This window comes from Scophthalmus maximus, chromosome 3 (genome assembly GCF_022379125.1).
Source record: "Scophthalmus maximus strain ysfricsl-2021 chromosome 3, ASM2237912v1, whole genome shotgun sequence".
Lineage (NCBI taxonomy): Eukaryota > Metazoa > Chordata > Actinopteri > Pleuronectiformes > Scophthalmidae > Scophthalmus > Scophthalmus maximus.
The window spans coordinates 5,666,613-5,689,529 of NC_061517.1; the positions used below are offsets into that span (position 1 = coordinate 5,666,613).

Consider the following 22,917-nt stretch of genomic DNA (forward strand, 5'->3'; position numbering starts at 1 on the left):
CTTGGCAATATCAAACTTTATCTAGTTGTGTTTTCACCCCAGTCTGTTTGGTTGGTTGGTTGGTTGGTTGGTTGGTTGGTGTGTCTGTCAGCAGGATTATCCCAAAACTACTGGACGGATTTCTGTGAAGGCAGGATGAGACGTAGGCCAAGAGAGAAACCAATGAATTCTGGGGCAGATCCAGGACCCCCCCCCGCCCACACACACACACACACACACACACACACTATTTTGGTGACATTTTCACCACTTTCCCAGGGAATAATTCATGGATCTGTCATATTTCGGGGATTGATATCTTTGAGTGTGTGCAATTTGGTGACGCTTGATTGAATTTAACGGCAAGGCTGGGCCTTGGCGGAGGTATGCACTCTGAAATGTACTGAGTGTTACTGGGTTTTCCTGCGATTGGGGAGGAGATACAGCTTCTATCTTTGTGCTACTGGTGATTGCACTAACTGATATTATTGATGAAAGTGGAAAAGCGGGGCAGAGTGCAGCGTGTCATGGAGTTACAGACATGAAGAAGTTATAAACTGTCTCTGTTCTAGCAACACGCCCAGTTCTGGCCTGAACCTCCCATTTCCAACTTCAGAGGTTTCCCAACATTGAGTCCGTTCCAGACAAGTGTTGATTCAACTGCAGCTTTGAGTGTGTGGATTCTACAGAAACCCAACAGTCTTGTTCCTCCTCAGTGTTTCTCTTGCTATCAATCCAGATGTAGATGTAGATAAAATTAGGGCTGCAACTGACGATTTTTTTCATTATCAATGAATCTGTCGATTATTTTTTATTGATTTAATCGATCAGTTGTTTGGTCATAAAATGGTGAAAAATGTTGATCGTGTTTCCCAAACTGCAGGTTGTTTTGTTTTGTCCACACACCAATGATATTTAGTTTACTGTCATAGAGGAGCTAAGAAACCAGAACATATTCACATTTAAGAAGCTGAAATCATAGAATTTTGACATTTTTTTCATAAAAACTACTTTACCGATTGCTTGATAGTCACAATTTAGTAGTTGATTACTAATTGATTAACTGTTGCAGCTCTATATACAATGTTAATAGCACAGATTTATTGCATGGTTGTTGCATGTATTGTAATGCATTTTATTGTTATGCTCAGAAAGAAATAATTGATTGAATTGAAACTCATAATAAGGAGATACTGGGGGATTCTTATTGGATAATGCGGCACAAACTCATGAGTATTGCTCTCTCATTAATAAGTCATGACAATGATAAACATAGTTATGGAAATGAAACTGATTTGCCGTGTAGTGAACTTCAGCGGCGCGCGCGCCTCTCGTCGCTCGAGCGCGGCGGGTGTGTCCTACCGCGCATGCGCGTCAGGCGGGCAGGCAGAGAGGCAGAGAGGCAGACACATCCTCACATCCAGGAGCTGTCCGGTGCGTGCGCCTCTTCTGTGCCGCCGCTGCTGCTGGAGCCGTCGCCACGACCGAGGACACCCCGGTGCCGACCCGAACCCTCTCACCGGAAAAGGCCGAACCGATCCGAATCGAACCGAACCCGCCCAGTTAACCGAGGTGAGAGAACGAGTTGAACGGACGGAGCGTCCCGGCGTCGTGTGTCGACACAAAGACGCTCGAGCTGAATGAAAGCGCTCTTTTTTTTTCTTTTTTTGTTTGTTCTGTCGCATCTCGGCTCGTGCTGGATGTTGTGGAGCTGAAGTTGTACATTAGCTCGCTTCCGTTATTTCGCTTCACGCGTGGCCCGGACTGTTGACGGTTGTCTGTACATCATCATCCGGGCGGCGCGTGCTCCACGGATCCGAGCAGCCCGGTGACAGCGCGTCGCTGCGGGCACCGGGTGCTGCCACGACGGGCCCCTGGCCCCTGCCCCCCCCCCCCCCCGGTTGTCATCTCCTCTTGTTGTTATTGTCCACCGTGCTGATTGTTGTCATTGTGTGCTCTTTGTAGCCGTCACACATCCAGTCATGTCCAGTCATTCTGTCCCTTTCTGGTCATTTTCTGTCTCGTCGTGGTTCATTCCGCATCCCTCTGTGGCCATTCTGTCCCCTCACGGTCCGTTTCTCAAGTCATTTCGTGTATCTTTGGCGTAGGTTTGTGCCTCTCTGCATCCTCTTGCAGTCGCTCTGGGCCTTGTGTGTAGTCACTTTGTGCCACTTCGTAGTCATCTTGCATTGTTCGTATAGTTGTCGTCCCTGTCTCTTTAGAGTCCTTATTGTCTTCGTAGGCATTTTTTTTTGTAGTTCCCTGTGGTCATCTTGCATGTTTTTGCCGTTATTTTTCATTTCCTGATAGACGTTTTATGTCTCTATGTGGTCATCTTGCATCTCTCTGCTCGTCTTTGCAGCATCTCTTCATATCTGCCCCCCCCCCCCCACCCCGACCTCCTGACTCTTCTGGGCCCCATCTTGGCCACTCAGCAGTCCATCCACGGCTCCAGGTCACGCAGGAGGGAGGGAGGAGAGAGAGAGAGAGAGAGAGAGAGAGAGAGAGAGAGAGAGAGAGAGAGAGGTGATCTCTTGATCCGTACAGTAGCTGTGATGTCCAGTCGGTGCAGCTGTGCATTTGACCGTGGTCTAACGTGTTATCTATTCTGCACTGAGCTGAATGAGTTCCACATGCTGGCACTTTGAGGGGCCGGCGCTGGAATGGAAAGATCACACGGCAGCCACGTGCGCTGCCTCCTCGCATGCTCTCTCTCCCCTCCATTGTCCCGGAGCAGTTTGCGGGCGGCAGGATGCCCCGTAGAAAAGTACAGGACCCGGTGTCATGTTGAGCTTTTCTTTTGAGCGTGAATGTAGCACCAGCGTCAGTCCTCTGAACTCTGACCCCTCCGGAGGACTCGCAGTAAAGCAGCTGTTTTCAGACCTTTTACGATCCAATTAATTCAGTGCCTCGCGTCATGTATTGTTTTAAAATGGTCCCATTCTAACTACGTATTTCAGCACTCAGGAAATTGGCTCATCAGGTTACCACTGCTGCTCCAAAACTCACCAATCCAGTTGTTGTTTCCTCGCTCTTTCATATTCTGCATTAGCTCTGGGAGTCATGGCTGCTGCTCTCACCAGTACCTCATTGTGCAATCTTTCATTTTATAACCTAATCTTTATGACTTTTCACTGACGAGCACATGCCAGGAAAAAGTTCAAATGCTTGCTGCGCCCTTCAAAAGAGCTCCACCAACACTGCCGACTTGTTCCTCTCCTTGCCTACTATACTATTTGGCATTAATCCACAGAGCGAACGTGGGCGGGTTGTGTGAACTCTGCTTGTTTAGAATTCATGAGCAGAGGGGTCATTAATTCTCTGACTTCAGAATCGCATCACGTGGACATTTCTGGGCGAGTCAGTGAACGCGTGAAAGCGGCAGTTTGTAGGGAAAACGTCGCCAAACAAACAAACAAACAAACAAACTGGGAATATTGGTTGAGGCTGAGGTTTAGAGAAAGAGAGGAGACACGTCAACTGTGTCTGTTGCCGTTCTGTTTTATTTTTTTAACTCTGTGTGTGTGTGTGTTACTTATTAAGAGGGAATGCAACAAGTAGAACCAGATGTGGGCCGAGCGTCTCCAGGCCCCGTTCACACACATCTGAATCCCCAAGCTAAACCGCCACATTGACATTTTTTTTACAGGGGAACAGGAAACAAAACAGCCTACTTTTTTTTTTTAACCTGGCAGAGTGTCCCCTAGATAGATTTGTCTTTGAACGATGTTGTCTATAGTGGTTTCACTAGAGATTGAACAATTCAAGATGTTGATGGGCAGAAGGTTTCCAGCTTGTCACAAATACATCTTCATCTTTCTCCTTGTACTTGCTTTTGAATTTGTTTCTATCAAAGCAAATTCCTCCTATGTCAAAACCTACTACAATAATCTGATTGTGATTGATTGGGAAAATGTTGACGGGCGGTTATCTCTGCTTTCTGGCATTTTACATTCAATGAGAACGTAATCCAATCAATTATTACAATAGTTTTTGCCTCATCAGTTAATTTCCTTGTCAAAATCTGGAAAATGAAGTTGAATAGTGTGACGGGCGAACCTGCAAACAGTTACCGTTTCTCTTCAGTCATATTTCCATTCTCGATTTTTTGTGCAGACTCACCTACACAGGCGTTGTGGTTCCTCACATGGTCACGAGCAAAACTGCTTATTAGACCTGAGCGAGTTGCTTCATGTGTGGCTGCGCCCGCGCGTGTGTGTGTGTGTTTGCACATGCAGAAGCACAGGCCCCGCACAATTGCACACGTCTGATCAAACAAAGATACGAGGGTGTGTGCTGACATTTAGAGTGCACCCTGGATTACGAGAGTGTGGCAGAGGAGGATAAACTCCGTGGCGTAACATCAATATTAGTTCATGTCGGTGAGGTTTAAGTGGTCATTAGTGTTAAGCTGGTAAGAATTACACAGCCCTTCAGCTCCAGAGAGATAATACATAATGCTCCGTAATGGGACTTCAATTGTAATGTGTGGTAATAAACTCACAGAAGCCGAGGAACCGTTCGAAATAAATGGGCAGTTGGTTCTCCTCTCGTTCTTCGTGTCTTTTATTTCCTGGTTTGTATCAGGAGTTCCGTGTCTGGGGCTAAAGATATTTCATGATGACTCAGTGAAATTACGCTGACTCATTGAAGAGTACTCGACCCCCTCTTGCTTCCTTCCCTTCCCTGTCGTCACACGTTTTCGACGAGTGACCTCGGTATCCTGTCTTTCACTATTTGGAAAATTTCGGGAAAGACAGACAGACTCTTTGTTTCCCCCGGAGTTGAACCCCTCGAACGGTTGCATCAGTCAGTCAGTCAACCCAGGAAAAAGGAAGTATAAACTCCAGAAGAAAACAGTACAAACTTGGTGACATTCAAATTTTTGTCTGGTAAAATCTTGTCATGTTTCAGCTGGTGAGACTATTGTAGTTGTTGTTGACGGGATCTCAGGTAACTCCTGCTCCTCCATATGCTTTGGTAAAGGGGGGCGTCTGTTACTGCAGAATGAATGGCCTCATTGATGAGTCCTTCGGGAGTTGTCCTGCTTTACTGGCACACACACACACTGGGACGTCGGGGGACATGGCAACATGAATCCATTCCCTCTGGTGAAGCCTGCTTCCCGTTAAGATCCTTCTCCAAGCAGCATGTCACATTCCTCCTTCGTCTCTTTTCCATCTGTACTGGTCCGGCTGACGTTGGTTGTCTCTGTGTCTGGCAGAGAAGTTTCCTAACTCATGTGTAGTACCAAGGAGGCCAAACTCTTTCTATGAGTATTTTATGAAACTTCAATGGTCGCTGTTGAGCTCAATATATGCTGCGCTCTATTATTTGTCACTTTACTCTTCTGTTCCAGTCAGGGTCCTGTGGAATGAGGATTCTGGTTTTGAATGAGTGATCTGATTGGTCAGTAGTTGGGCCGGTGACTGTCTTTGATCTCTTATCTCAAACTAGCTGTTCAGCATAAGTTACCATGGTGATTTAAGATGAGAACCAGCTTTGTCGGCCAGAAAACCCGGAGTTAAACCTGTGGTTACCTCGATAATCATAAATCCTGCTTCGTTAAAGCTGCACGTCCGAGACATGGGGATACATGGGAGTAACCCTGTTTGGCTGCTCAGACCATGTACATGGACAAACAAGGATGACAGATTTATGCTTTGGGTGTTGAATGTAGAAACAAAGGCTTTTAGAGTAAACACACACATAATAAGCAGTGTGTTGGAGGATTAACAAGTTTGGCTGAAGTCGCTGGATTGGAAACTTCTCCAAATCTAATAAACAAGCAGAACAGAGCTGCCTGTGTTCGCCGTCATGCTTCATCAGAATCTAATCTTCCTCCGGCCTCTAGCTCACTACTTCAGCATGTGGAGGAAACCTAAGCTCGACAGGTAGAGTACATACTCGTCCTGTGAATGCATCTAAAATCTGATTGGCCGTGGACTACCTTCTTCACCCTGTGAGTGCTGGTTGGTCTGTATCAGCTTGTGTGCTTGAATGACCTGTTCCAAAGTTCACCGACAGCTCCTGGTCCAGAGGTGCAGATCAAATAAGACAAATGGGCTGAGAGCTACAATCACGGGCGTAGCACCGGGGTGGGGGGGGCAGACAATCCAGGCCTTTTGGCCCTTAAAAGCCTGGAATTAAAAGGAGTTTGTAATTAGTGTTTTCGAAGTAATTAGTGTTGTCTCATGAAGTATTTCAAAAAATGTGGAGGTTCTCTGAGGGCCCGCTAAACCCTGACAAAAGGCGCAAAATGGTTTAGTTGGCCTATCACGATTCAGTCAGCTAATCTACTGACCGTTGACTTATACAATGTCTTCCCATGAAGAAGTAAAGTCTGGGTCCCAGACGAGAAAAGAGAGATAAGAAAGAGAGGAAAAAACAAACCAAGGGAAAAAACAACTTTTCTTTCAAAAGAAAGGTGAGCTCGCTATTAGCAAACTCCTACTACGACAGCTAGCTAGCAGCTACTTTGCTGAGATTGACACAGCTGCTAAAGCTAGCTAGCTAACTGTCACTTTTACTACCTGAACACAGTAGGAGTTAGCTGGCTAGTTACTACAATTCACACACAATTCCAGTTTCACAACTTCACAACGTAATTCTGGTGCAACAGGACGTACAAATGGCCAATGAAAGTATTACACACAAGTGAGTTAAACGCCTGTGTGGGTGTGTTTGTGTGTGTTTGCCCCATTTCCTTGTGTGGCATAAAAAGAGCATGCCTGATCAGACCACGACAGCACCGGTGAAGTTGCATCAGTATGGGAGAGGAAAAAAAAGCTCATCTGCAATCTTTTTTTAATATACAGATTTATGATTGATTAAACACTAACTAAACAGCATTTTGGTGAAGATTCACTATTTAGTTCAATGTGACCAAACCTCCTTTATTTTATGTTTGCCACAAACAATTATTCCCATTATTGATTCATCTGCAGATTATTTTCTGGATTAATCTTGTTTTGTCGGTCCAACTCTCGCAATTTCCAAAGATATGTAGTTCACAGATGATAAAGAATGATCACAATCTAAAAGAAAAAAAAAGTTGTTGATTATTTTTCTTTTGATTGAATCATTGATTAAGCAACTAATCAAAAAATAAAGTACATTTAAGTTAGTAAGAATATTTGGTTTATATGTTTGGGCTTTGTCGATGTGCTGCGTGTCAGCCAGCGTGTGCGGTATCCGACACCATCGGAAGAGACGAGTAAGTAGGAACTGAAACTAGGTGAATGCTCGTGCACATTTCTGGGTGTGCCTACAGTTTGTTTTGTGACGTCATTCCTTCCTTGGTTGTACTCACTGCCCCACAATTTTGCATTTGTTGGTCCACAGTCAGAGGTTTGTGACCTGGATTCCATGGAACATGAAATAGATTTTTCACTTCCTGAAAATTGTAATGATATACCAGTGTAATTCAACTTACTAATGCCTGCCTGTTGTTGCCGTCTGCTCACTTTGAGTTACCCTGTCCAGAGTCTTGGGGTTTTCTGGTTTAATTGTGTTCTGTGTGAATGAATGTGAGCGCTAAAATTTACCATATTTTCCATGCATATAAATAGTCTGTATGATTATCTATATATCATTTATATTTTTGGATTTCTGTTTATATTCCTATTTTATTTCCTACTACATTTCACCTTGGACTTCTTCATTTTTTTCTTCATCTTCTCTCTCCGTAGTACAACTATACAGTTTTAATGTGAATCTGTTGCAAATGGCCCAAACAGTAGCAGCGTTGATGTCAGAGAGCTGCTGACTATAAATAACTTGGTCATGTGTGTCCTAAATGGGAAAGAGGACATTTAGAAGGATGCATTCAGGGAAGAATCGCGTGACCACAGGCCTTTTCCACAGAAGATATTTAGACATGATGTCACATTAGGGAAAACAAAGATTTACACCAACTCCTCAGTTTCAGGCTTTGAGTATTGTACGTGGTGGTTGTATTCATACTGGGAAACTTGAGTTAAACTGAGCCTTCCTCAGTGTTTGTCTCCCAGGGGCCTGTACTACGAAACGAGTTCAACATACCCAGGATATGTTTTCGTTATCTGCTTCGACGTAACCTCTAATTGACCATCCTGGACAACCTGTATTATTATCAACTGTCTCAGTCAACTCTGGATTTTCATACATCGGGTTATGAGCCTTTTGTTTTTTTTCCATGTTTTCCAGTTTAATTTTTTTTGCTCTGAATTAAAATGTTTTATGGTAACTTATTAATTTCGTGGTTTAATGGCTTGAATCCAGGCTTAAAACTTTTTGTATAAGAATTTTATGAAATGTCAATGGAGTGAATGAATCGGAATTGTTGAGCTCAATATCTGCTGCGCTTTATTATTTGTCACGTTACTCTAAACTCTTCTGTCCCAGTCAGGGTCCTGTAGAATGATGACGCTGGTTTTCCAGTGATCTGATTGGTCAATAGTTTGATTGGCTTTTATTTTATTTCTCAAAGTTAACCTGCTCCGGAGCAGCATGAGTTACCATGGTGATTTACCACGGTGAGAACAGAACCAGCTTCAGGCCACGGGACAAGTCAAAACCTCAGATGCCACAGTGGGTTTGGTTTTCTTCAACGACCTCAAAAAATAAACAGCGTCTCACACTAATCTAATCTTTGTGTTTCGGTCTGTGTGATAAATATATCAACTCGTTGACTCTCTGCTGGCGTGTTGGCACGCGGCCTGGAGCAGATGCTCTTTTTCAATACGACAGGACTCGGCGTTGTGATTTATGAAACGTTCACAAACATCACTGTTTAGCTTCGTTCTTGCATATTTTTCCGTGCCTTCTTCACCTCTCGACTCCTGTACTCCCCTCACTCCTCACACGTCCCTCATTTCCTACATATTTCATTTTACAGCCGGATAAAATGCCAAGAAGCAGGATAGTATGTGTTTATCTTTTTCGTTGTGTTGATACTAACCAGCTCTCTGCTCTGTCCCCCCCCTCCCCTCCTCCCACACAGGTTTTTGAGTCCTGATCCGAGTTCAGCTGGTTTGGCCCTCTCTAATCCTCTGAAGCTCAGCTGTCCTCCACTTGACTCCTTCTTCTTCTTCCTCATCCTCGTCTTCCTCGTGAGCAGACATGCCCCCAGCGGTGGGCGGTCCCGTTGGGTACACCCCTCCGGAAGGTGGCTGGGGCTGGGCAGTGGTGGTGGGGGCCTTCATCTCCATCGGCTTCTCCTACGCCTTCCCCAAGTCCATCACGGTGTTCTTCAAGGAGATAGAGGTCATCTTTGACGCCACGCCCAGTCAGGTGTCCTGGATCTCCTCCATCATGCTAGCGGTCATGTATGCTGGAGGTGAGCGGCGCGTGTGTGTGTGTGTGTGTACTTGAGTCAATTGTTTGTGTAGTATTTCAGAAAACACTTGTGGAGAAAAGCACCAACATCTTTTTATTTTTCTGTTGTGTAGAAGGAAAGAATTTATTTCATATTTTACACAGCAGGCACATGTTTTCAAAATGCTCTCAATGGTGTCGGCACTTCAGAGTTGCCATCTGTGGCCCCTGTGATGGCAGTAGGTGGCGATCATCAGCTCTGAATTCACTAACGACTGGAGTTTGTGGTTACGGTTCTGTTACGGCTCGTAAAAGAAATTACTGATGAGAAGGTACCGATGTTCATTCTAGGATACTAATGATGTTAGAAGAAAACATAACGTCAAACGGGCTGTTTAATAGAATTCCGGAATTTTCCCGAGCGTTGGCTCGTCAGCCAGTAGGTCACTGACACTGTGGTGAAGGTTTTCATTGTTTCATGTACAGTGTATTTCTCTGGGAATTCGACAAGGGACACTCTGATTAATGTGCTTTAGTGGAGACTAATTGGGTTAGTTCAAGTGTTTTATTTATAGAAGTTACTTGAACCCAGATTGAGGGATTCAAAGTGTCAACTTACCAGCGTGTTGGGGTTGTTGTTGTTGTTGTTGTTTGCTTAGACATAGGACATGTCCTCCAGTGTCTCACTCACGATAACTGCTTTTTGTGGCACGATATATTGTCCCAGAAATAATTGCGATAAACAATATTATCGTTATTTTAAGACCATTTTTTTTGATACAGAATCATGTGAGCCTGCTGGTTGCGTGTGCAGCAGGCAAGTTTACACTTGCGTTCAGGCCTCAGACAAAATACGCAGCTTGAATACATTGTGCCTTTAGAAAAATACTAAGAAATCATATTTTCTGACATTTTATAGACCAAACCAGTCATTGATTAATCACACGACGAGAACAAATGAGAGGACAGAAGCTTCGAGACTTTGCTGGAATGTTGTTGACACTCTTATGTAAACAAACATGCATGTAGACACAATGGCTGTTATTGAGGTCGATAAAAATGATTAAGTTCATGTTCATTTATTGTACGATAAGTCAATAACGTACTTATCATGACAGGCCTAGTCTCACTCCCGAGACTGTTTGTGCTTTATCATTTATATTTGTGCAGAATATCTCGTCATAATACTGAACTCTGAGAAATGTTTTTGCAGAAGGAGCTTTAAGGACTGAGCATGGCTCATAGTGAGTGGACCTTTTTAGTGAGAGATAAACTGTGCTATGCTGGACAGTGTGTACGCACAGCCACTGGCAAACAAGTTAGTAGATGCACGTTAACGTGCCAGTGTAAAATGCAAAAGCAGTGAGTGTGTGTAATCATTCTGAAAGGACTCTTTGGTATCTGGCACCAAGGCGTTATCAGCAGATCTTTTACATCCTGTTTGATTCATGAAATCGCTTGTTCACACAGAAGAACCCAGAAATATTTCATCATATAAGACGACATAAAGCAGCGAATGCTCTGATTTGAGAAGCTGAAACTAGTGAGATTTGAGAAGCTGAAACTAGTGACTCCAGCAGTTATTTGATTTCAGTTGTAAGTAGCATGACAGACGGACGTTGGACTTTTCCCTCGCTCCTCTGCAGAAATGCTCGAGCTCTGCCAAGTTGCACGAGGGTGAAGAGCAGTTTTCATGCTCCCGACCCTGAAAACTTCAACGCAAACAGTCAAAATGTCTAAGTAGTGTGTTTCTCAAAATCTCACAATAGCTGGACATCACAAGAAACGCTCATAATAACTGATAATTGAATAGTCCCAGTCTGTCGAACATATATTAAACATGCCATGAGGAGCCGGCCAGTCAACGGACACGGTGTCATGGGACTTCTGGACTCACGGCCATGTGATGTATGAAGCGATTGTGACGCTAAGACAACATCGGGGGCCATAGGGCTTGTTGAGGGATGATAATAAAAGCAGGAGGGAAACTTTGAGGCAGAATTGTGGGTTTTATAAATCACAAAATAATGGATTTTAACACCCCACAGACCGAGTTTCTTAAATCTGCTATTCCTCAAACTGCTGCTCATGTGGACTGTAGCCTGGTTGTAGCGTTGTGTAAAAGAACTGGAAAAGTCTTTGTGTTTCTCAGAAAATCAAATTGCTTGCTCGACGAGTGTTTTTGTTGATATTTACGTCTTGTAACTTTGACTATTTTAAGACTGTTTCTTGTGTCTGGGCTTGAGCGTGACTCCTGGGTTTCTTGTGAGGCTCTTATCTCCATCACGGCTTTTTGCACCCTTCACTGAAGCAAACCAAAAACAAACGAAGGCCTTTCTTCCCCCTCCTCCCTCGTTAAACACACTCTCTCTCTCTCTCTCTATTCCCCGGGTGCACAGTCAGTCCTTCCTCCCTCCCGTTCATGCAGCGCGTTCTCACAGATTAAATAACACTTACTGCCAAAGACAGAGCAGGAGACAATGTGAGGAACGGATACTTTGGAGTTGCTGCAGATGAGATATGAAAACAAGGACGTTATTTATTCTACCGTAATCTGACCAAAGAAAAAAAACTGTGGAAAATGCACATTGAATTAATGACAAAACGTATTTTTATTGCACAGTTAAGTGCAAAAACCTAAATTCAAGGGAAATAAAGTACAAGTTACGATCAAAAGAAAAATATAGTGTTGGTACCACTTGGCAAAAAATGTATATATTTTTGGGGGTTTGGTGTTTAATATAATCTAAGTATGCACAGCCAAGCTGACGTCTGTGTAGACGGATTAATTTAGATCCAAGGTACATTAGTGTGGTGTAAAAATACATTTAAAAGAGAGAGATGACTGAACTAATAAATATGTTGCAGAAGTCTATTTATTATGCTTTCTGGGCTAAATGATAAATCAAGCTTTTTTTAAATTTGACATTTTCACAGATTCCCCAGGGATTTGTGGATATTGTTGTTGAAAAAAAAATCTGACATATTTAGGGGGCTGATGTCTGTGAGTGTGAGCAATTTGGTGCGGCTCCAAATAAAAATCTGGAGAGAGCTGAATTAAATGTGGTTTAATTTAATCTGGCCCTTGGTAGATGTATGCTCTCTTTTTAGTGTCATTCTAGTTGTGTAAACATTTCACGAAAAACCATAAATGTTTCCCTGCAGGTGGCGCTGTGCTGCAAGTCAGTCAGCGACATTGAGGAACCATCATTGCGATAAATTTTGAAATTTGTTCAGTTCAGGGGTTGAGGGGGGTGGGGGGGTCTGCTTTTACTCAACCAATGCCTGCGCTTTCAATTTCATCATTTGAGAAACAAACACTTCTTTCACATAGTGACTCCTTCTACTTTGCCCTGCTGCAACTGTGGCCTTTTCCATTTGCATGTTAAGGCAGGATTCAAGAATGATGCAGTTTGGGGTCAGGTCGGGTTTCAGGTCAGGTTTCTCTCAGTCTGTCTCAGGACACAAAGAACGTTCTTTACTCAGTCTTCTGAGCCCTCTCTCTGTCTCTGTCTCTCTGCTCCAGTGTATTTAACCAGCAAACCCAACTGGTTACACACCATCATCTCCTTCCCGGTCTCTCTCTCTCTCTCTCTGTTTGTCCGTGTCCTCAGCTCAAGTCTGCGTGTCTAAAAATGGGAGTCCGTTCCTTCCACTTACTCATTCATCCCCGTCAGAGCTGCGTGCCAACCTGCACTCGCGCTCAGTCGGTTTAGGCATTCAGGAGAGGGAACTGCCGAGGGAGGAGCAGAGGGGAGGAGTGAGAAGTTGCGTAACAGCAGCCAGATGTAGTTTCATTTGTTAAGTTGTACGACGTATTGGCCAAACCTCAACATAAATTACCACATGATCTTCTGGTTACACATGAGGCGGCGCACGTACACACACACTGAGGTTAAAAAAAACAAAAAACTCAAACACATAGTCATTGATTGTGGTGGGGTGACGTCTGTGACGGCTGACTAATAGTGTGAGCCTGGCAAAGGAAGAAGAAGAAGAAGAGGAAATGTGAAATGTTGGCGTGATAACTCTGATGTAGATCAAAACGAGAGCGATAGTTCAGGCGGTGGAGGAGGTGGCTGTTAAAGTTCACACAGCCCCTCCGGAAACGTTCAGGAAAAAAAGGCCAGACTTTGTCCAAACTGAATCACAAAGCCTCCTTGATGGAGGTTAAAAAAGGGGGGGTGAGGTGTATGTGCCACAAGGGGGCAGTGTCATGTGAGTTACATGTACTAATATAAGAAAGTAAACAGTCCTATATCTTTGTACTTTCGACCCACGAAGCATCAGTGAGGTATGAGACTTTCTTCCTCCACTAACTTCACAACATACACTCTGAAAATGATCAGACTCTCAATGGACAGGTTTATTCATTCATACCAAAATTTATGCAGCAGAAGCAGAGATATCATCTTTTTTTATGACACACATTCTTCTTTTTTTATGGTCAAAACCTGGCATTTACATTACCCACAATGCAACTCAACCGCCAACTGTTTTTCCTCATTCTCTTTTCACGCGAGTTGCTGCTCATGTAGCCTTGAGAGATGAGGGGGACTGGTGAGATCATTTGTTTCTAACTCAACTCCCCCAGATTCTTGTTCTGCATGTGTTCCTCAAAAAAGGAAAAATGTAGATACAGAAACCAACAATCATGGACTAGTGACATGGTACAAACCCTGCGTTGTGTCTTTTCCTGAGGAAAGTCTCGTTACTGTGAGCTGGAGTAAAAAAAAAAAAAAAAAACTGGTCGAGATCCGGCAGATGTTCAGCAGCCCTGGAAAATCTCATCAAGAGGATTATAAAACTGAATTGGCCAGTCACTTGCTCCTAATTTGCCCTAATCCTAATCTGGAATTACAAACACAAACATGTTACTTATTTTTGTTGTTTGCGTGTCGCAGCAAGTGGTCAGTGCCTCGCCGAGTGGGAGCGTCGATGTCGCGACCTCTCCTGTGATCTTTTACATTTCTCTGTTCCACTCGAGTGTGGGAGAGAAAAGAGTCTGTGTCTGGAGAAAGTGTCTGTGTGTGTGTGTGTGTGTGAGTGTGTGCGCGTGTGTGTGTGCACACCAATTTGCTTTAATCCAATAAGTATTTGGGGTTGTACGATATTGATATGAAGTGCGGCGTAGTGAGGGAGAATTAGAATTTATGTCATTTTAAAATAAATTAAATAATCACAGTTGCATCAGATTATTCCCCGTTTTCACATTGTAGATACAGTACAGACGCAATTGTATTGTGGACCTGTCCAGTCCTATCCAATCCAAGACAGCTGTTCTCACATTCAAAGCCTATTTGTATGATGTCTAATATAAAAGAGATAATTGAATTATACGAGGAATGCTCATTTTGAATTTGTTTTTCTCGCAGACAACTGACGCTCGTTAACGGACTAGAATAAAATGTTCTATTGAGAATGGACACAAAATAACAAACAGTGAAAACATTTGTTTCTAACAAGGGGTTCAGTTTTACATAACAGAACAAAACAGAACAACAGGCCTTTCCCATTAATTATCTAGACTTTGTCAACCATCGCCGTCTTATTTGTCCCCACTGTTTCATAATGATCTGAACTTTTTTTTTTTACACTTCTCATAATAACATAAAAGATTTCTGGGTGTTTTGTGCCCCTGCTTCCCCTCTCTCTCTCAGCAGCACACATTTCTCACAACAAGAAACCGAGTATTGTAAATTTCTTAAAGGGACTGGAGCCAGGACACGTGAGCTCAGCATAAAGAATGAAAACAAGAGGCGACAGCTAGCCTGGCTCTGTCCGAAGTTTAACAGATCCAACTACTTGCAAATCCAAAGCTCACTAGTTATGGAGGTTACATTTTCACTCATCAGTTTGGATATTTTTCAGAAGGGTAACGCGAAAACTACCTGAACGCCTGATCGGTCAACTACTCCAGCGATTTATTTCCAGCTCATCGATCTTAAAGTCGAGCGTTTCAGGTGTTTAGAAGACTTTATTAGTGCTCTTCTATTTTTCAGCTTTGACTCAAGTATCCGAGGCCCGGTCCAGGTGGAGGACGCTGGTTCTGCAACGTCATGTGACTGGTGGAGAGATGTGATGCATCCTCCTCCTATAGGATCAAATCCAATCAGCTGTTTCTGCTGTACCTCTTCTGTTGTGTAAAACGACGACAGGTCTCTCCTCCGCTCAGTCAGCTCACAGAGAGAAAGAAATCAAATGATGGAAGGAAGGAGAGAGGAGGGCAGAATAATTTGTTTATGTAATATCTCACTGCCCTCTTTGTGTTTTGCCGCGCAGCACGAAAGACTGCCCCTGACGATTTTTTTGTTTACGTGAGCTGATGCATTTTTTTCATTCCTGCCCTTGTACAGGTTCAGTGTCGCTCACAGTGAGTAAGGCTGCTGAAAGAGCTCAGGAGAAATCTGCTCCTGTGCGTGTGTTCGTTCGGTGTGTCGCAGTAGAGCCTCTGTCTTTGCCACCACCTTAAATGGCAGCAGCTCAGCAGTCGGGGACGGACGACACAGAAACAAGGTGACGGACAGAGGAAACTCGTGAGTGAGCGTCCGTGCCCCTGGTCTGTGTGGTCAGCTGCCAAGTTTCAAGGGCATCGTGTGCGATGGGGGCCCAGGCTGGTCGAGAGGAACCTGGTAGTGACACGAGAAAGAATCTGTCCTCTGAGATCAGTCATATTACTTTTTTTAAATGTTTTATTTTTCAGATAAATAAAAGAAACACCTGTCAATAATCCGATACAGTTCAACAGCATGAACTACACTACTATTATATAATAACATTATTATTATTATAAACTACAGACTCTTAAACTGTTGTTGGGTTGAACCAACAGCTCTCTGAAATATTTTTAGTGCGGGACGGATGTTTTAGAGTGCATCAGCTTTAGATTGTTTAATCTACTATTTGAGGAGATATCTTGTAATATTTTTCTTGACCTTGACGTTTGACCTTTGACCGATCCGCCCCAAATGTCCTGGAGAAATGCTCCAAAGTAATATTCCATGTTTGGTAAAAAAATCTGTCCATGTGCTATTGAGAAACACACACACACACACACACACACACACACACACACACACACAGCCTGGGTGAATATATTCAGTGATTCAATAATATAAACACAATAATATCAAAACAGATTTTTTATTTATTTTATTTTTGTCGACCGACTATTGGATCATTTGTTTCAGCTCCACACACATGATGATCATCTCTCTGTGTCCTGTGGCTGTCCACTGAGCTTCTGTGTCGAGGACGTTACTTTGTATTCACATCCTGCAGAGACCGTGGATCCATGTGAAGGCTCATTCATACTGAGGCTGGCACGCAAACTGAGACACGTGGCTGCCGACTCTCCTCCTCCTCCTCCTCTCTTCTTTTCGCCTCCTCCTCATGCTGCTCCACCTCTTCCTATTCTCCCTCCGCCTCTTTTCCTGCTGCCACTTCTCCTCCTCCTCTTCTCTTCTCTCCTCCTTCCTCCTGCTGCACTCCCTCCTCTCTCTTCTCCCTTCTCCTGCTGCTCTTCCTCCTCTCTTCTCCTTCCTCCTCCTCCTCCTCCTCCTCCTTTTCTCCCTCCTCCTTCTCCTTCCTCCTGCTGCTCTCCCTCCTCCTCCTTCTCCCTCCTCTCTCTTCTCCCTCCTCCTGCTGCTCTTCCTTCTCTCTTCTCCCTCCTCCTCCTCCTTCTCCCTCCTCTCTCTTCTGCCTCCTCCTTCTCCTCTTCTCCTGCTGCCACTTCTCCTCCTCGTCATCTCTCTTCTCTTCTCCTCCCTCTTCTCTCCTCCTCCTCCTTTTTCTCTTCTAATCTGTATTCATTTTGTGTACTTGTATACATACTGGGACAGCAGATTAACACATCTATGTATTTAGTTTGATTATATATATATATATATATATTTAATGATCTTTTTTATTTTTACCCTTTATTCAGTTTAATACGTATTATAACTGTGAGTTATTGTCCATCAATATTTATCAAAGCCAAAAGCTGCAACCAGCAAATATTTGACACTTTGGCTTTAAGAAATAAAGAAAGTGCCTAAATAGTTACCGATTAATTTTATACGAGTTGACTAATCACTAACTAATTTCATATTGAACAGCAGAACACTGCTTTGGACTTATTGTATCTTCTCTTCTCCTCTTTGTTCTCTTATCTCCTGGTGTGCCACAGTTGTCAGTAACATGCCGTGCCTGCCTCCCTCCTACTCCTCCTCCTCACCCACATATCCTCACCTCTCCTGCCCTCTTTCCTCCCTGCGTTCTCTCGTTAACCTCCGTGCACCCAGCGCTGTTACACAATCAGTCATTGTCCCGCTTTCATTAGTACTGTAAAAGTGCCATCTGCTGGTGAAAAGTTAGAATGGTTACCGAATGTAACAACGTTGTATTTGCAGCAGTAAGTGTATAAGTACAGTTGCATAGACATGTGAATTTGTCAGCATATAAAAAAAATCATATCATTTTTGTTCATTGTCGATAAACTGAAGACCTTTTTGTGATTATCGATTAATTGTTTTGCACATGTACGATGTAAGATTCAACACAACAACACTGCTGTGGTCTTACTCGCTGAACCCGATTCATCAGTTCTCCCCTCTCTTCACTCTCTCCAGGTCCAATCAGCAGCATCCTCGTGAACAAATATGGCAGTCGACCAATCATCATTGCCGGCGGTTGTCTGGCGGGGTCGGGACTGGTCGCCGCCTCCTTCTGCAACACAGTGACGCAGCTCTACTTCTTCATCGGAGTAGTGGGAGGTCAGTCTTTTACCCACATTCCATCCTACATTATCACTTTGATTTTCAAGTTATTCAGGTAATTTTTCTTAAACATGATTCTGGAATTTTTGACGATAAAAATTTTTCAAGAATAGCAATGTTGTTACCGTCAGTCCGAGGAGAAGACATTCTAGAAACCTGTTCTCATGTAAACATGTAACATCACAGCAACAACATGAATCCCATTTCTCTCTCACAGGTATGTTTTCAGGTGCAGCGTATTCCTCTGTCCTTTAACTGCAGAGTTTAAGAATTTATCTCAACTACAGTGCATGTCTGAGAGCAGCTTATCTATTGTTCTTTGATTTCTAAACTCTTAACATGTACTTCTTCGTCCCCTTCCTCTTCCTCCTCCTCGTCCTCCTCTTCCTTCTCCAGGTTTGGGACTGGCCTTCAACTTGAATCCAGCCCTCACTATGATCGGTAAATACTTTTACACGCGCCGGCCCATCGCAAATGGCATCGCCATGGCGGGCAGCCCCGTGTTCCTCTCCACGCTGGCTCCTCTCAACACTTGGCTCTACGATGAGTTCGGTTGGAGAGGCAGCTTCCTCATCTTGGGCGGTCTTCTGCTCAACTGCTGCGTGGCTGGCTCCCTCATGCGTCCCCTCGCACCCACACCTCCACCCGCCAAGCTCGACTCGGAGGCGGCCGAGGCCAAGGCGGTGGATTTGGTGCCGCCGCCGCCACCGCAGCAGAAGAAGACGGTCCTGCAGACCATCAACTCCTTCATCGACCTGACGCTGTTCAAACACCGCGGCTTCCTGCTCTACCTGTTGGGGAACGTGGTCATGTTCTTCGGCCTCTTTGCGCCGCTCGTCTTCCTCTCCAACTACGCCAAGAGCAAAGATATCAGCAAAGAGAAGGCGGCCTTCCTCCTGTCGGTGCTGGCATTCGTCGACATGTTCGCCCGGCCCTCCATGGGCCTGCTGGCGAACACCAAGTGGGTCCGGCCGAGGGTGCAGTACTTCTTCGCGGGCGCCGTCCTCTACAACGGCATTTGCCACGTGCTGGCGCCGCTGTCCGTAGACTACACTGGATTCGTGGTGTACGCCATCTTCTTTGGCTTCGCGTTTGGCTGGCTGAGTGCGGTGCTGTTCGAGACGCTGATGGACCTGGTGGGAGCGCAGAGGTTCTCCTCCGCCGTGGGTCTAGTCACAATAGTGGAGTGTGGGCCGGTGCTGTTGGGCCCACCGCTAACAGGTAAGACTCCCAGCATGCCTTGGGTGTGAGTGAGGTTAAAATATTGATTCCAGACCATCGTGTTAACTTTAAAACTCTTGTCCACCTCCAGGTACTTTCTACAACTACTACCAACACTACGACTACACCTACATAACCTGTGGCATCATCCTCATAATCGCCAGTGTGATCCTCTTCGTGGGCATGGGCATCAACTACCACCTGCTGGACAAAGAGAAGAAGGAGGAGGAGAGGAGAGAACGGGAGGAGCCCAAGGAGGAGCTCACCGCCATGCTGGCCCCTCCTTCTCCGTCCAAATTCGACGGGGAGGCGAGCGAGCAGGCCGCCGACAAACTGGAGGAAGTCGCCAAGATGGACGAGGACACAGTTTAGAAGATTTTTTTTTTTTTAAACAGACTCGTGAAGGACACACACACGCCATTTGCACACTTCACGGAAACACACACACGGTAGTTGCACTTACAACCACACACTGTCTCTTTATAGAGTGAGAATATGCTTACACACAACCCTGAAGCCATAGAAAAGGTTTATCATTAGGAAACCTGCTGCCGTGACGCGGAGCTTCGCCGATGCCCGACTTCTCGTCAAGCAGCGTCTCTCGCCGCGTTTGATACCTCGAGTTGTGGTATTTGGCGTGCCTTCGCTAAACTCAAGTCCTCCCAGGAGCACGCCGTGCACACACACCAGACAGACGCACACCAGACAGACGCACAACGGACAGACGCACAACGGACAGAAGGACTGTGGGATAATCACCCAGGGAACTGACGAGGACTTCACTCTCAGGGTCTCTTCTTAAATCACACAGCCGCGACTGAACAGAGGCCCAGACAGTCCAACAGTAGATTTGTTTTTGTCTACAGTATAAACTGTACATTTCCCCTCTAAATCTGCACACACACTCACACACGCTCTCACGTTGCTTCTCTCCTCAGGGGCTGGACATGAATTAAAAGGATACGTTCATATAATTACAAGTACAGTAATTCGTATATACAGTCCGACAGTCTTGAGACGGGTACTGGGTAATTGGGTCTCAAGACAAGTTGAGTGATTGAGTTTTTCAGTTTTTCATGCAGGAGAACAAAAAATGAATTCAAGAAGTTCACAATTACGTGGGGAGAACAGCAGTGATGTTTTTAACCTTCAGTTGAGATTGAGAAAGGTTGAAAAACACAGAACGGAATCAGAGGAAGGAGGAACGGGCGCGGGTGGTTTGAAATTAAAAGGTTACAATGTTACTTACCTGCAGTGTTGAACCGACTGGTAATGGTGTTGCTTGTGTGCGTGTGTTTGTAATGTTGTATCATACACCCTCCAACCAGAGCAGCTGATCACGCAGTTTTTACAGATGACACATTTCAACGAAAGACAAGTCAAACAGTTTGGCTCCTGCCCCCTGCAGGTTCATCTGTTGTGTAACTGCCAGGGTGATACCTCAGTATTAAATGACACTGAACGCTAGTTTGTGGAGAACAGGCACATAGATGAGTATACTCTGTGTGTGTGTGTGTGTGTGTGTGTGCGTGTGCGTGTGCGTGCGTGCGTGCCTGCGTGCGTGCGTGTGTGCGTGTGCGTGCGTGTGCGCACGTGCGTGCGTACATGTGTGCTTTGTCCCGACCAGCTGTGGTGGCAAAAAAAGAAAAAAAATCTCACTCAGAATCCCACAAACATGATCATTTTACATGTTTTTGGGGATTGTAGGACTCACAGCACCCTGTAGTGTTGTTTTTTTAAATGACGATAACAATTTGTAGTTTACAATTATATTTTAAAAAACAACCTTTGTGATAAAAAATAATCTATTTTAGCTCAATGTATAAATGACAATCTGACAGCAAGTCATCTTTTTAATGAATTTTGGGGTGTGTGTGCCTGCATGCGTGTGCGTGCGTGTGTGTCAGTAAGCAGACAGTTCATACTCAAGCCAGGTTTCATCATTTTATTTGTAGGAAATTCTGAAACCGCACGTTCGTCTCTAAGCTGCACAACAACATGCTTCATATCAGACCCACAAAGTTTTCACAGATTCATTTTTTCCATCGATTGGTGACGTTTGTATGAGGACAGTGTCTGTGTGCAGACTGGAGGGATCAGCCTGAAAATTATGGGCGGGGGGGGAAATAAATGAAGGTTTTAAACAATTCACTATTTGCACACATATATTGCTCGGTGCAAAATGTGTTATTTTTCCAACAATGAAAATGGAATCGAAAGCAAATTAGAAATAGTTCACTTTGTTTTTTACTGCAGAGTGATAATTTTTCTGGAAGCGGCAAAAATGTGAACGGTTGAAAGAAGAAAAAATGTTAGTTTATGTTCTGTATTTTTATTGTTTACAACTGAAAAGACCAAATCGATCCTGCGAACAATATTCCCAGCAGATGCACTTTTCACTCCTGTTTAGATGAACATATGGTCGGTAAGACGGTGGTACTCTGCTGTTTGTGTTGAAATGACTACATGCATTTTCAACTTGTCTTTAAAGATTCAACATCTTCAGCGGGAACCATTGGGGCTTGGGGCTGAGAGCCAAAGACGGGAAATATTGAGATGTAGACAAATGTAGAACAATTATAATAATCAATTAATCAGTTCAAGTAGTTTTTATGGGGAAAAATGTCAAAACTCTCTGATTTCAGCTTCTTAAATTTGAATATTTTCTGGTTTCTTTGCTCCTCTGTGACAGTAAACTAAATATCGTTGGTGTGTGGACAAAACAAAACATCATCCTAGTTGTTTTGGGAAACACAATTGACGTTTCACATTTTTACGACATTTTATGGACCAAACAACTAATCAATTAATCGAGAAAATAATCGACAGATTTAAAGATTATGAAAATCATCGTTAGTTGCAACGATGATTTTGCCCTAGACAAATGTATGTTCTGTTCTTTTTTAGATTCTGACCAGCTTTTTATCCTTTATAATCCGAAGACAACCCAGATCAAATGAAAATTATATTTTTTTTGTAATGAGCACTTTTTAAAATTATTTTTTTATTTTATTCCCTGACATTTCTCTCATCACTGAGGGGAAACTTCCGAGTGGGCGAAGTCAGAAGGAGGCAGATAACGTTTTCTGTTAAAGTGGGAATATAAATGGATGCGTTGCAAAGGTCGTACAGTACATCTACACTTTATGCTACCTTTGTTTTTTTTGTTGTTTTAAAAGTTTGCAACTATATTGTGACCAAATATGGGTATTACTTTTCAAACCAATTGCTTACAAAATGTAAGTCATTGTCTTGTTAATGTTAATGTTTGACTTTCTGAAGCGGGTTTCTGTTTGGGATGATGGACAGGTCCCATGTTTCAGTGGAAATAGGAGGACAGTATATATATATATATATACATCATACAGTACGTGGCAGGTTTATTTTTGATTTACCCTAATTCAAAATTGACAAAAACCTTCAGTTATTTTACAAGTAAATGAACAACAACAAACTGACTCCTGGGACGACGGCGTCAAAATATTTTTATTGAAAAACTTTCAAGTGCTTCTAGTGCAGAGATGTTTTTTTACTTAGTCACAGTTCTTTTTCTTTTTTCATTGAACAAATGAACGTATCAAATTTTCTGGACATTTTTTTTCCCTTTCAGTTGCAGTAGATGTTTTTACCTCTGTATGTGTGAAGTGTTAATACGACTGGT

The 22,917-nt window shown here is 43.7% G+C and overlaps 1 protein-coding gene across 2 annotated transcripts; it reads left to right on the forward strand.

Moving 5' to 3' along the window:
* The first annotated feature begins 1,291 nt into the window (after positions 1–1,291).
* On the forward strand, positions 1,292–21,956 carry LOC118316971 (monocarboxylate transporter 1-like). Of its 2 annotated transcripts, none has more exons than XM_035645316.2 (5): positions 1,292–1,551; positions 8,963–9,298; positions 17,889–18,032; positions 18,432–19,256; positions 19,348–21,956. In XM_035645316.2, the coding sequence occupies exons 2-5, from the start codon at positions 9,082–9,084 to the stop codon at positions 19,626–19,628; spliced, it is 1,467 nt and encodes a 488-aa protein (XP_035501209.2). In that variant the 5' UTR covers positions 1,292–1,551; positions 8,963–9,081; the 3' UTR covers positions 19,629–21,956. The 2 variants fall into 2 exon arrangements, with proteins under 2 accessions (XP_035501209.2, XP_047186655.1); XM_047330699.1 differs by lacking the exon at positions 1,292–1,551 and adding an exon at positions 5,478–5,873.
* Positions 21,957–22,917: the final 961 nt, after the last annotated feature.

Excerpts from the sequence above, each read along its gene's own strand:
- LOC118316971 (XM_035645316.2), top strand. The coding sequence starts at position 9,082 with ATGCCCCCAGCGGTGGGCGGTCCCGTTGGGTACACCCCTCCGGAAGGT. Across the intron at positions 9,299-17,888 it reads AGCGGTCATGTATGCTGGAG|GTCCAATCAGCAGCATCCTC; the intron begins GTGAGCGGCGCG and ends CACTCTCTCCAG. Across the intron at positions 18,033-18,431 it reads CTTCATCGGAGTAGTGGGAG|GTTTGGGACTGGCCTTCAAC; the intron begins GTCAGTCTTTTA and ends TTCCTTCTCCAG.